Raw genomic sequence first — 14,086 nt, 5'->3', positions numbered from 1 at the left:
TTCGTTTTTGTCTGAAACAGTCCCAGTTTGAGGCTACACAGTTTGCTACTGATAGTTGAAACCAGACATACAATGTTCAAAAAGACTTGATACCATTTTTTCCCCCTCAGTGTCTGGTATTATAGTCAAAATCTTGTCATATTTTTAAATTACTTATTCTGCCTCCTAAATAACAGATTAATTAATGTATTACTTTCTTTAAATTCAGAAGTTTTGATAAGCACGTATTACCTGTTCAATAAGGTCCAGCTTGATGTCATAGCTTTGCAAGCTTCTAACACATCGATGCATCGAACACAGCATTTTTTATTAAATAGAGGCAGACACTCTCCTTGTGACGCCTTATGAATTTTAAAAGAAATTATCCACAACATTAGGATGAAATTGTAGAGCTCCACAAAGTCTGGTTCATCCTGGGATACAATATTCAGATGCCCGAAGGTCTCCTTATATGGTTTTAAAAAAAAACCCTAATCAAGTATAAACGCCAAGGGATTGTTCAACCATTATCTTGTTCAGGAGGGAGATATTTTCTGTTTCCATTAGATAAATTAGTTTTGATGAAGAAAATGTGTATCAAATGGAAAAGAAACAGAAAAATGATCCGACAAGGATGCTGGTTGAAAGAAAATTGTACCAAAAATGAGTTGAAAGGCCATCCTCCACGAAGAAGCCATTACAGAAAAAAAAACCCCAAAACATTAGAAGATGCAATAATAGAGTGACAAAGAATTTAGTTTTTTGAGACTGTGTAGTCTGATTAGACAAAAATGTAGGCTTTTCCTCTATAAAGACCATCATTAAAACCAAACAAACTCCATAACCAGAGTGCCAACAGCAAAGTTCTTAGCAGAAAGGTTGTGTGCAAAGTTGAAAAGGTTGGTGCAACAAAGGTGGCCTATAAACCTGACCTAGTTACTCCAGTTGTGTCAGGATGAATGGACAAAAATGTCAAAGACTCTCATTCAAATCACCGAGTTTAAAAGGCAATTCCATCAAACACTAAGAAAAGGTACGCAAACTTCTCAATTTAAAGACTGAAGAACCATAATTATGGTGTTTAGCAAACAGAAACAACTTTGGTAATCCTAAATCTAAAATAGACTTAATTTCTATAATGTCAGACACTGAGACAAAATGGTTATGTATCTTTTTATGCAGGTGTGGAAATATCTGGTTTTAACAGTTGAAACCAGATGTTCATAATCCGCTTCGAAGATTTTCAAGTTTACCGAATGAGGTTGCACCTTTTGGGAGGAAAACTGAGGCGAACACGACGCGTTCTGTATGTCAAGAATATGATTACAATCATTCAATCTATAAGACTTGGCGGTGAGAGGGGGGATTCTAATACAGCAGACAATCCATATTTGGCAATTGAACTAAAAGCATAAAAAGGGGGTTAAGTTATCCACTGCAGAATGCCAGAAATATGTCTCAATATATCATTAAAGGATGTCTAGGAATTACATTTATATACATACATATTCAGTTTCTTATATGTAAAACCAAACTCAACCTCACACACTGCACTGTGGTGATTTAATAGATCATTAGAAATACACTTTGAAAACCACAACAAATGTCACATATGTACAGTAGCAGATTAGCACATGGGGAGTAAAGGTGGATATGGCACAACATACACAAAGCTTCGTAAGATAATCTCTCTGCTCTGGTCAGATCCTGGAAACTAAAGAAATGTCATTAACATTCTGGATATAGATTTCATTCAAACTCGGTAGCAAGTACAAATGTCACTACAAGGCAAGAGGAGTCCTTCAGAGTACAAAACATTTAATTTGTCAGGCTGATTTTAAGAAGGCAATGTTTAGTGTTGGTACTCTCTCGTGTGGATTAGATCGCAGCTGAAGGTAGAGTGGTGTTAAAAATTTGGCATTGTCAGTTGTCCCATAGCGATGTCCTGGAAACAGCAGTTCCTGGTCCGAGTTAACTCAGAAAAGGCTGTCTGAAGTCATGCACATGGAGGGAGAAGGCAGCGGTCACTCATCCACTTGGGATGTAATGTCAGGCAGAGTGGGAGGGGGGCGGGGGCCGAGGGGAGGGGGTGGTAGATTAGCTGCATGAGTTAACAGTGATAAGGCAGACTCAGACGATCACACAATGGCAGCCGGTTTTGTCTTTCTCTTTTCTCGTAGGCTCCGGCGACGGTGGACATTCTTGTTCTTGGAATTTCCTGTTAGGAAAAAAAAAAAAAAAAAAAAAGGTGAAAACTGGACCTAGAACTTTTTGGATTGTTTCATTTAGAGGATGAAATGGCATTGAAGCTTAACTCACATGGTGACTGAACTTAATACTGTTATTCAACTGAACTCACGCAAATCTGTTCTAACTGTGTCATTCCACGTTGATGCGTTTTGATTGTGTCATGCAAGAAGACTATTGCTGCTTTAACACAGAGGTTACAGAACGTGAAACTTTCTCGCACTTGTAGCGTCACAAATGTTGAAGAAATCTGAACTTGATGCGGCCATAATCACACTCTGACCAAGACTGTGCAAGAGGCCTTCATCATAATCTTACGGTATATACATTGATAGCGGTCACATACTGCTGTTCGAGTTGAACCTCAGTGAGTTTTAACTCGTTTCCCTTCTCGGACCTCGAGTTAAACTCTACTTCCAGACAGCTTCATCGTTCCTGAAATCTCATCTGTCTCGTCAAACTAAGATCACTAGAATACATTTCCAAACAGCTCCTGAAACACTGCAAACACTCCTCTGTGGCTCATACCCAATGACAACATTGTAAGCAAGATGGAAGACGACAGAGAACCCCAGATCCCGAACCAGGAAGCCCAACTGAGTCATCATCATCATTTTCATCAAACTTGCTCTAATTGGTTTTAAAAATAGGCTGTGTTTTTGTTTACTTTGATATTCCTAACATTTTTTGATTTGCCTTTGAACTCCCAGCTTCGGAGTGACCTTTAAGGAGGGCAGACCAGCTGAAAAACAATGCTCCCAATCCAGTTCTGAAACTGTAATCAGTCATCTGACCCAAATTTAAGTTTAGTCGTCTCTCATATTAAAGCTATGTTGGGCATTACAGCCACTGCAAGCTTTTTCTGCTATCAGATCTTGTCTTGTGTTAGAAGACGGTGCTCCAGATGTCGCCAGAAAGACATACTTCATATGCACACATAAAAGGAATCTAATCACTGGACAAAACATGTCACACGACTCGGTGCAACAGTGATCCACAGAGAGCCTCCTACACACCCTCTGTTGAAGTCATGAAGACCCCAGAGGACCCTGTGTGCTCTCATAGGAGAAAGATGCAGCCCTATTGTAAAAGAGCTCAATACTTTCCACTGGGCAAGTAGCGACAAAAAAAAAAGAAAGAATAAAAAATCACAAAGAATGTGTTTGTCACAAGGAGTCTGGCTGCTTTAACACCTTTGCTGCTGACGTGTAATCAGTGGTGTTGGAAAATTAGCTAAAAATACAGCTACTAATTACAGCCAGCTTAAATCAGCCAGTTTTCTGTCAGCTGCAATCAGGGTAATAACATAAAAAGGCACAAAGTTATGCAATTAACTCGAGCTGCACAATATCAGGAAATGACTTGATTGCAATACTGTTGCTGAAAACTGCAATGAATGATAATATTCATTGTAATTTATCATCATCATCATCATCATCATCATAATTTACACCACTTTTACCTCTCACAATGTCCCCACCAATGTCTAGGAGATTCAGCATTTAAAATATGCATCAGGTGTGGACACTCAGAGGCCGCATGGTTGGATAAATTTCAGGATTTGGTTGATGTTGTGACCAAGTTTTAGTCACTTGTTTTACACAATTATTCAGCTGAGAGAGCTGATAAAAAAGCTGATCTGCTGGTTTTTATTGAATATTTCCTGGTTGTTCAAAAAGCATCAAAGACTTTCCACCATAAGGGGCCTGAGATGAATTACAAATGAAAAATGTTAAGGTTGGATTTTTCGTAGATTTTACAGTCAAGGATTAATTTTCGTCCTTTATGTAGGCCTTTACAAAGGGTATAAATGAGCTTGGAGAGTCTGTAAATTTTGACTGACCTCTAGAGGACTGTGAACTAAACCTCCACTGACCTCTGCATCAATAGTACTGGAAGAAGAAGTGTCAACTTACCTGATTACCCTAACCAGCTCGTGAAAAGCCTGGTCTACGTTCATACGGATTTTAGCTGAAGCCTCCATATATGTGACTTTTAGCTGTCTGGCCAGCTGCTGGCCCTCTTCCTGGGTTACCTGGGGTGAGAGGTAGAGCAGAAGATTGAATCGACAAAAAATCCTCAAAATAAATATTACAGACTCCTCAGACAACCAAATAGTTCAACAAAACATCTACAAATGTGAATAAAAAGCTGATTTTAGTTAGTGTTGCCAATTGTTAACTTGACTAACTTGTATGTGAGCATTCTTTAGAGCCACCTTTATATTGTAATGTCCGAAAAACAGATATTTATGTGAGTTTTTTATTACAAATGTGTATTATATAAATAGAAAAATGGGACGCAGGTTATTAGATGGCAGTAGGTGGGTATGAATTCAAACTGCAAATGAAGCAACTACAGTATTACCCACATTTATGCGTCAAATCATATACCTAGGTTTTATTTAGTTTTACAAAAAAATTAACACAAAATAAATGCAATAAAGAATAAGCTTTAGGTTTATGCAGGGTGGTATTTCTTAGTGTTCATAAATTTACTGAATAGGGATTAGCAATCAGCGCAGATCGAGGGAAAATTGCCTTAATTTTCTCTCCTGCCTGCTGATTGGTGCAGTTTCAGTATTTAGAAATGGATAAAAGTCTGGCAGCCACGCTCTTTTTAACCAATAGGGGGTGGTGTGGATTCACCAGAAGAGATGATGATTGGCAGAATACCAAAAGGGAGAAGATTCATCATTTCATCACACTCCCTTCTTCATCAGTCCTCCCTTCCTGACACTAGAGTGTCAACAGAATCTCTCAACATCCTGTTGCATCTCTAAACCAAGCTTGCAGCTGCAACACTCATGCTCGAAAGCCTGCAAATCCGAATCCCTCAAGCCACATCTCCTCGGATGATAAAAAGCACGTGCGCGTTTCGTCCGTAGGCGGGTTCAGATCTCTCCAACCTGTTGGACTTACTTGTCTCTGCAGCTCCAGATCTGCCTTGTTGCCTACGAGGATCATGGGGAATTCATCTCTGTCTTTGACTCGCAGAATCTGTCTTTGGAATTTGTAGATTTCTTCAAAGCTGCAAATCAGATGGCGAGGACCGTTACATGTGTGTAAAAAGGCATACATTCATCTCCTAACAATGCAACAATTAAAAAAAAAGAAAAAAAGAAAAGAAGCATCCCCACCCACACACATGTAGACACACGAACAAAACCGTCGAACATGAGTGTGGGGTTATCTCTGCAGGGATAAACATGCCAGTTGAGACGGGGGGGGGGAGTCTGCCTGACTATTACAGCAGTGCAAAATATTTTTATCCGAGGCTTTGCCTCCCTCTGCCTGACCCGACTGTTGCCCCACTATAATACAGATGGCATGTGATGGCAGGCTTTCAACTTTACAGCAAATAAAAATGTCAGTCTGGGAGGGGAAAAAAAGAAAAAGAAGAGCAAAGAGGCAGAATGTAACCACAAAGCCGAGACGGCATTCCAGTCGTGTTGAGCACATAGTAAATCTGGTAAGACTTGACTAATATAAATGGAGGAAGGAAAGACTGTTTACAACATAAACATTGGGAGGGGGCTTAGGGTGGGAACAAGGGAATGCAGCTTACTGTGCTGCTGTGCAGCAGACATGACACAAGGGATGGGCAGCGAGAAAATAAAAGAAAGAAATGAAAAAGAAAAAATTTAAATCCAAATCCTGAACAAGTAGAAACTCTTCTTTTTTTTTTCTTCTTTTTTTTTTTTTTTACCTGATCTAGTCTAGACAGTAATTAAAGCCCCTCTAAACAGAGCATGTCGTGCATGAAGGATTCACCTGAAAACAGTTTGGCCGTGTGCGTTTTGCAGCCTGTTTCCTCCTTTCGCCTCATTAATGCTGCCCGAGCTCGTGCGGTGGCAGCGTAAACACACGCATCGGAGTCACAGCTGTCACATGTGCAACAAAGCAGCAGGTGGAATAAGTTATGCTTTCGTTTCAAACCCACCTGCTCCTTGCCAAACCAGGCAGGGGGTGAGAATGACGGTTTCAATATGATGCGCTTTGTATCTTCGGCGACCTGATTTCAAAGCAGCTTAAAATGAAGGCGCCTGAAACAAAGTTTAGCAACACCCGCGTGAGGCTTTTAAGGGGACCGTTTGTGCCTGACAGTGTTGTCAGTATATACATACACGCATGTTTTGAGTGCATACAGCGCCGGCCAAATTTATTAGGACCCCTGGTACAATAAACGTGCAAGAAGCCTAAATGTATGTTTATGTTTTATTGAAGTGGAGTCAGGTCCAACAGAACCATCAAGAGAACTACAAGATTTAATTTGATTATAATTATTTACAGGAAAAGAAAATCCCCATCATTAACAAATATAATAAGGACCTAATAAGGATTGTGACTTCCTGTTTTTCTGGGGTATATTTAGTAAAAATAAAATCTGACTTGATTTGATTTGGTAAAAATACAATAAAACAATTCTGATGTGACTCTCCCTTCAAGTAAATGTATTCAAGTAAAATTTTTAGCAGTAAAATAATTAATCCTAAGTTTTTTTTTCCACAACTTTATGAGGGTGCAAAAAAAGAAAACAAAGAGCAAACTGACTCCCGAGTCTTTCCCTGTACCTGAATTTGTTTCCATGCATCTGCGCACACATGCTATTGTTTAAGCAGTAGGTAGGCTTTTAATAGAAGTCTAAGGTAAGTGTGTAGGTGAATTAAACGAGAGCAGGGCGAGGACAGGAAGTGTCGAGAACAAAAGCGAATGACAACAAGAACAACAGCGAGGTCCGGAAGCCGGAGCAGCAAAAGTTGGTGTCGATGCCAAATTCATGGTTCTTGTAGTGGAAAGAGTGTGCAGATGTGGAAAGCACACAGCGCTTTACAAAAAAAAAAAAAGTGTGCGTGTGCTTGCTCAAAGTGAAAACTGTCACCTACCTTCCTCTGTCAGTGACTGAGAAGACGAGCAGGAAGCCCTCCCCTGTCCTCATGTATTGTTCTCGCATGGCTCCGAACTCTTCCTGTCCAGCCGTGTCGAGGACTGCACAGCGGCAACACGTGCACACACATTAGCAGAATACACCGCTCAGAACCAGCGCCTCATCAGACGAGGCAAAAACAAAACAGAAACGAGCAAGCGGTCGAAAATGTGCGTCTTTGCATTTACTCTGGCCGTGTTTGTTCTGCACTTACTGTCCAGCCTGGCCGGCCTTTCATCAATCACGCACTGCTTGGTGTAAGAGTCTTCGATCGTAGGATCATAGTCGGTGACAAAGTATGACTGCATGAGAGAGAGACAGAGAGAGAAAGAGAGAGAGAGGAGAGGACAAAACAGACGACATGATTATTTAAATCCAGTTGACATCGCAGATGATTCTCAATACATTACGTCAGAATGTTTAGTTTTTTCAGCAAGTCGATATTATTGATTTTTTTTTTTTATTCCGGTTCATTTTTATGGCTTTGGTTTACAGCTAATAAAAAAACAACAACAAAAAAACTAATTTTCTCAAAAATTGTGCATAGGTCCAATAAAAACAAATATTTAATACAGAACTGTCAGCCAACTATAAAGTATCCCCATGTATTGTATAAGATATTTACTCACTACATTGTCCAGAGGCTCTTTTTGCATAAATGACTGAATCAGTGACTCCAACCACAGCCCAGACTTGTGACTCTCCCCCAAATCCTTAAATATTTACAACCCTCCTAAGCCTCCAGTTATCCATGTTGATTGCGCACCATTATCTCTACCTCACTTTTTTCTTCCATTCAACTTTCCGATAACATGCTCCCACACAGCGCACTGAACAGCCAGCTTCTGAAGCATTGATAAGAAGCACGATATCAATCACTTCTTACGGTCAAGTCAGCGATCTGAATGATGGTCATAAAGATATGGAGGAACTGAATCACGGGTTGTCATTAGCTGCAGGCCTTTATTACCCGATTTAATCTGTGCGAAATGAATCTACATAGCATCAGAAGTTTGCTTTTTGAGAACTGGATCTCTTTACTAAATACATTTTCTGACGCTATTCTGATGTAATTTCACCACGTTTCAACTGTCCTACCCTCTGGTTTTGTACTTTTGGAACCTAAACGTCTGATTTCTGAGGAGTGCACTGGGTTTGTTCCCACCAACATACAGTTATAGTTATCAGATGAGCAGATCCTTGTCCTGAGCTTTTATTCTTCTGCTCCACGCAGACATAATTCTGTTATTTCAACTAATGCAGCTTAGAATGACTGTTCACATGGATGTCTGCATGGCTGGCTTCAGAACGGGCAGACGTGGGAATAAACAGCCACACTATGCTTGTGTTTTGGGTTAAAACAGCACAGACAGCCTCGCTGACCTCTACCTCGCCTGGATCTCTCCAGGCAGAAGGTAAACATACCGTCTGTAGCCACCTGCAAAAAAAAAACAAAACAAAAAACAGTGAACTAAATATTCTGCTACACAACAACCACACGCTCTGCTTCCCTCCCGCCCCCCACTACCACATGCTGGTTTTAAGCAAATAACACATTTACAAAACGGTTTGCCGAGCTTCAAGAGCCACACAGCCTGCCCGATTCTTCCAATTTGGGGCCAGTATCTGGTCTTGTAGTAACCTCAGCTGAAAGGGTGGGGCCGGACAGCAGGGACGAGGACACGAAGAAGGAGGAGTCACACATTTTTTACATTTTTCCCGTGTTTTGTTGTTCTCGCTCCCCTCGGGGACTTGTTAAGTGGTGACAGCTGAAGGGAGTGCTCAGGGAATGTCAAACCAACACCCGAAGACGCGGGGAGCAATCAGGGCGTAAAACGTAAAAAGAAATCCAGACACAATTCACACTCGGGTCCAAAGAGGAGTCAAATTAAACTTCCCCCAGTCACACTCCAGTTGTCTGTGTATAGAAACCATGTGATGTTTTACAACAGAGGCAGCAGGATGCTTATTTGGTGCTATTCAGAAGCCGAGGAGACAAGAAACAGCCTGCCCCTGTGTTTGCAGGGCAACAAATCTTTGATGATCCTGAAAACGGGTGAGGCAGATTGAAACAAGGGAAAAAAAAAAAAAAAAAAGGCAACATGCCTAAATTTAGCAGTAAATCAACTTTATATTTTCGTAGAAAATATAGTGTCAAAGTTTGCCTCCCTGAATATCTCCGCTTTTAGAATTTATTCCAGACTAATGTTTCAGATCAAACTCATTTTAACTTGAGACAAAGATAAGATGAGCTAATATAAAATACAGATGTTAAATGCGTATTTAAAGGACTATCCGCTTCAACGTGGCCCGATGTTAAAACGTCTTTGCTCCACCAAATCTAATAAGCGATTTTGCAGTAACTAGCAGCGACTCGTCTCCATCACTGTGGTAGAACTGTGGCCCACTCCTCTCTGCAGAACTGCTGGAGAGTTTTCAACCCTGAACAACCTGCTTAAGGTCGTGCCACTTAAATCAATCAAATTTAAGTCTCCATCCACTTTGAATAGGGCATTACTAGGTCAACTTCATTAGAAGGTTCAGCTGCTTTCTCCCCATTTGTTGATAATTTCCTCCAGCTGTGCTTCAGTCCAAAGACTTGAGAACGAATTTGTTTCTGATGTGTTCTTGAACGTCTTTACGTCAGAGCTTGATGCATCTACCTTTTGAGATCATCTGGTCTACTTCATGGTGTCAGAGATTCCATTTAGGTGAATTTGGGGATAAGTTATAATAATATTAGACATCAAATGCAATTGAGCTTGAAATAGCTGGTGCAGAACAACATCAGCCCTAAAGCTGTTGGCACGTTTACACTCTGGTAATTACAAGTCCTTCTAAAATAATTCTCCCTGCCCGAGACGTCTTGTACCTTCACAATGATTCCATTTTAAGCCCCCATTACAGCAAACGCTGTGGCTGTCTCACTGTGTGACCTACTTTCTGCGGGGATTTCGCTGTCAGACAGACGTCCCTACATGTCTGCCCACTTGAATTTGCTGATGCAATTGACGAGCAGATGTTCTGATGCAGATCTCGCAGCGAAGGACGGGCAAGGCATAATACTACCACCACTGAGCTCCACATATCACAGATATCCAATACCAAATGCATTTTTGAGATTCTTCTAACCTTGCGCTGTTCATTTATAGAAATAGGTTGATTTTGAATACTTTGTTGACTAAATATTTTTAGTCAACAGTGTCTTAGTTTGTGGTCCTCAGCAAGCAGCAAATTAAGAAAGGGGGGCGGGGGGGGTTCTTTCTTGAAGCCTAGCGGTACATAATGGTTCACCGAGCCAACATTAAACACGAAAGACTTTAAATATTTATGATATTTATAACACTGTTGTTTGCTGCATGAAGAAGAGTTTGCGTTGACCTCGATGTTGACTGCAAATTTGAAATCAACTCGGAGAAACAAAAGCTATTTTTGCAACATTTGAAATCACAACTCTTTAGCTTATGTAAATTAACTAAATTGAGGAGGTTTCACAGTAATTACAGGTGTATTAATATCTTAGTTAAATTCTAATTTAATTACTGGGTTGTTTTTATTCATTTGTAGTCGCTAGCAAAAACTGCATATTGATTGCTTCTCCCACGCTATTTGCGACTCTGTTGTTGCACGAGGTGCAGAGATTCTCTCCGTCGCATTCTCCTGGCGTCTCTGCTGCCTGTAAGTACGCTCGCCTGCGTCGCATCCATTCATTGCTGTTCAATAATTCAGCAGTGTTACTTTGCATCTTTAAATGCACCGTACTGCACTGCTAGCGTGCCTTCAGAGCTGACAGGTCAGAGACAAAAAGAGGGGGGGGGAGAAAATCCATAACATTCTCACAAATTCTCTTTAATCATTATCTATACAACTCTGCTACCTGTAATATTAGTGTCTAACCTCTTATGACGAGGTCTTCTTTTAACCTCTTGATCATATTTTTCTCCCTGGACGGAGCTGAACATTTCTCTGGCCTCCTCAGTCCTCCCTTCCCCACACCTCTGCGTGTTTGGCTAGTTTAGCTGTAGCTTCCTGCTCCAACCAAAGCGATTGTCTCTTTTCTCCTAATAGATGACACTGTTTCTGCATCGCTGGCTGCATCGGAGCTAGCGATATCGAGGGCCGGAGTCCAGCCTGGATGGGGCTTCAGCTGGGCAGCGATGGGCTTGGAGAGGCAAACGTGACTCGAGAAGTCTACCAATAACCGAGTGAGAAATGCCAGTTTGAATCAAATCCAGTTAATTTGACCTATAAAGTCTCATTTGGCTACAAATCTAACCTGGTATATTTAAAAAAAAACAAGAAGTAAGTTTTAGACAGCGACATGTTCAACAGGAAGAAAAACAAATGCTGATACTGAATGAAGTGATGTGCAAATAATTCAGTTTGTGTTTCCACGTCAGTCCCAGCCAACTTAGTTGACAAAAAAATATGATGAAATAAAATAAATAAGGAGGATGCTCTAGAACAATTTTAAAGTTGTGATTATTTGCTGTTGCACCAGCTGAAATAGCTATTGCTTTGTTGGCTTTAAATAACAGCAGCTAAACCGCGTTTTTCTTCTTCTCTTTTAATTTTGTGGTAATACCATGATATTGTGACACCATGACACTTTTACTTGATGTTATCAATGAAAATCTGACACCAACCAACGCCTACTTAAGTTCATTCCTCCGGTGGAGCATCTAGATCTAATAAAAACACAATTGAAAACGTTTTTTTTTTTTTTTTTTTTCTGTTTCGCATACTTGCAACTGAACCAGATGACATTAGAGTTCTCTTAGTAATCTGTAAGAATGTATCACATGCACATACCAGTGAGGCAGACCGATTTTCTGAACACATTTTCAGGAATACACTGGACAGTGTGATGAGATTAAAAATTCACAGAACCAAATTCCCTCTTGTTGAGGAAAAAGGAACAACCCACCAACAATAAATGCATAGACAAGCTTAACTGGCATTCAAACTGAGGAAGCAATCACAGTCACAATCACACATCTACTTGAACTCTGCCAACAGTGAAACAAACCTGTAACTGAATAACTAGGCTAGAACCAGGCCGGAGCAAGGAAGAACAGGTTTGGTATGTGCATTCGTAAACCCATAATTATTATCTTTGAGATTTCTCCTCTTGCTAGCAGCAGCAAAGTCAAGGTAAAGTTCAATCACCTTAGTACAAACTAAAACGCAAAACGCAAATGTATGAGCAAGAACAAAAAAAGCAACAAAGGCACACAAAAAATAAGACTGGGGGGGAAGAGGGGGAATAGTTGCAGCAAACCATGTTACAATTTAGATGTCAGTGGGAAGGTGGGTCAGGCTACACTTGGGTCCCGGTCTGCTTTGCAGGAAGGAAACTCCACCTCTGGAGCAGACTGCTGGCCCGGCCGAGCCCTCGGGTAGCACATGATGTCACAGATGACATGTTCTCCGACCCCACCCACCAACAGAAATCCGAACATGGCACTTGGATATCACATACTCTCAATTTTGTTTTAAATTCATAGCAGATGGATCACCTAGTTGTTAGGCTTTTTTGTAATCAGGGCACCAGATCCTTATCTATTTTAAATATATTTCTGATTACTCTTCTTCTACCGTTCATAAAATGCCAGTAGAAGAGCATACATATATTTCTACAAGTCTATTTTCTTTCTTAAAAAAAAAAAAAAAGGTTGTTGGTTATGGTTACTCTTTTGTGCTGGAATTATTAAATGTCAATTGAATTAATGGGGATTACACAGTTGTATTATAGTTTATGGTAGTTTTCTTTCATCTCTATAAAAAATTGAAAAACTAAGTGCAAGATGTCATCAGCACATTTACTTAACAATGGTTCAAATACAAGATTTTCTAAACAATAACGCATTTAAAGATTAGCAAGATTTAGTGAATGTATTAGCAGCTTAACGAACAAAAATGGGCATCGAGCCAATGTGTCTGTGTATGGGCTCGTTAAACTCAAATCAAATATCAGGATTGGGAAATCAGGTTTCACAAAAGCAGTTACTGTAACTAAATAAAACTTCTGCTTGCCAGCCATGAGGAAAGCAAGAATGACTGACATATGTAGGCGTGTAATCCACATCACGCTTGCACTCGTGTGCACCCACTTCCTCCCCGCACAAACAGCTTCACTAGCGCTAAATATAGGTCGTTTTCCATCCCTGTCAGTTATCCCACTTAGTTAAAACCGCCGCTTTTGACTGCAACCCAATAACGTCCTTACCTTCAAAGAAGTCTAAATCTCAGATTTATCACAGACACGACTGAAACACGCCCCTACGGCAGACAGTGGAGTCTGCCTACGGTGCTTTCATAATTAGCAGGAACGCTCAGCGAAAATAAGCGGCCCCGGACACAGTTGCGAGTTACACATGTTCAAATGCTGGATGAAAACTCAGAAAACTTCACTTATAAATAATAATATTTAAAGGTTAAATAAAAAAAATGCATTAAAATACATCAGTTAAAGGGCAAACTGCATCTACTAGTATCTGCAGATTAAAATAAATCTAAAACACTTCCCGACTTCTTTACAGCCTTCTTTCTGCTTACCAATTTACATATTTTACTATTTTTTTTACTAGTGAACATAGCGGCTTGTGGACTTTAACAGTTTTCCACAGTGCTCTTAAATGCACCTCTAAGATGTAGCCAACAACTTTCTATCCTATACTCATACTGTCCTGAATCTTCAAAATATTGTTTTAATGACCTCAAAATATTATTCTCACATCTTGTCTGAATGTATGTGGATAACCCAACTAATTTCTAGAATATAAATAATCATATTTTGCTAATTAAGAAATTCTTCAAAACAAGCCATTATTAGTTAATTAAAAAACAATCCAAACAAAAACAAACAGAAAAAAAGAAGATTTTTTTTTTCCAAGCATCACTAAAATATAAATCATGGAAGTATGCACATGGT

At 40.0% G+C, this 14,086-nt stretch overlaps 1 protein-coding gene across 1 annotated transcript in view; it reads right to left on the bottom strand.

Moving 5' to 3' along the window:
* Positions 1 to 1,040: 1,040 nt before the first annotated feature.
* LOC103139446 (RAS related 2) overlaps positions 1,041 to 14,086 on the bottom strand; it is a 32,716-nt gene continuing 19,670 nt past the window's right edge. The window contains exons 2-6 of the mRNA XM_007554069.2: positions 7,367 to 7,454; positions 7,112 to 7,214; positions 5,148 to 5,256; positions 4,143 to 4,261; positions 1,041 to 2,197 (exon numbers count right to left, since the gene is read on the bottom strand). Of these exons, the coding sequence (XP_007554131.1) occupies positions 2,110 to 2,197; positions 4,143 to 4,261; positions 5,148 to 5,256; positions 7,112 to 7,214; positions 7,367 to 7,454 (507 nt within the window). The 3' untranslated portion in view covers positions 1,041 to 2,109. The remainder of the gene's footprint in view (positions 2,198 to 4,142; positions 4,262 to 5,147; positions 5,257 to 7,111; positions 7,215 to 7,366; positions 7,455 to 14,086) is intronic.

This window comes from Poecilia formosa, unplaced genomic scaffold, assembly GCF_000485575.1.
Source record: "Poecilia formosa unplaced genomic scaffold, Poecilia_formosa-5.1.2 Scaffold61, whole genome shotgun sequence".
Taxonomy (NCBI): Eukaryota; Metazoa; Chordata; class Actinopteri; order Cyprinodontiformes; family Poeciliidae; genus Poecilia; species Poecilia formosa.
This window is presented reverse-complemented; position numbering and strand designations above follow the sequence as displayed.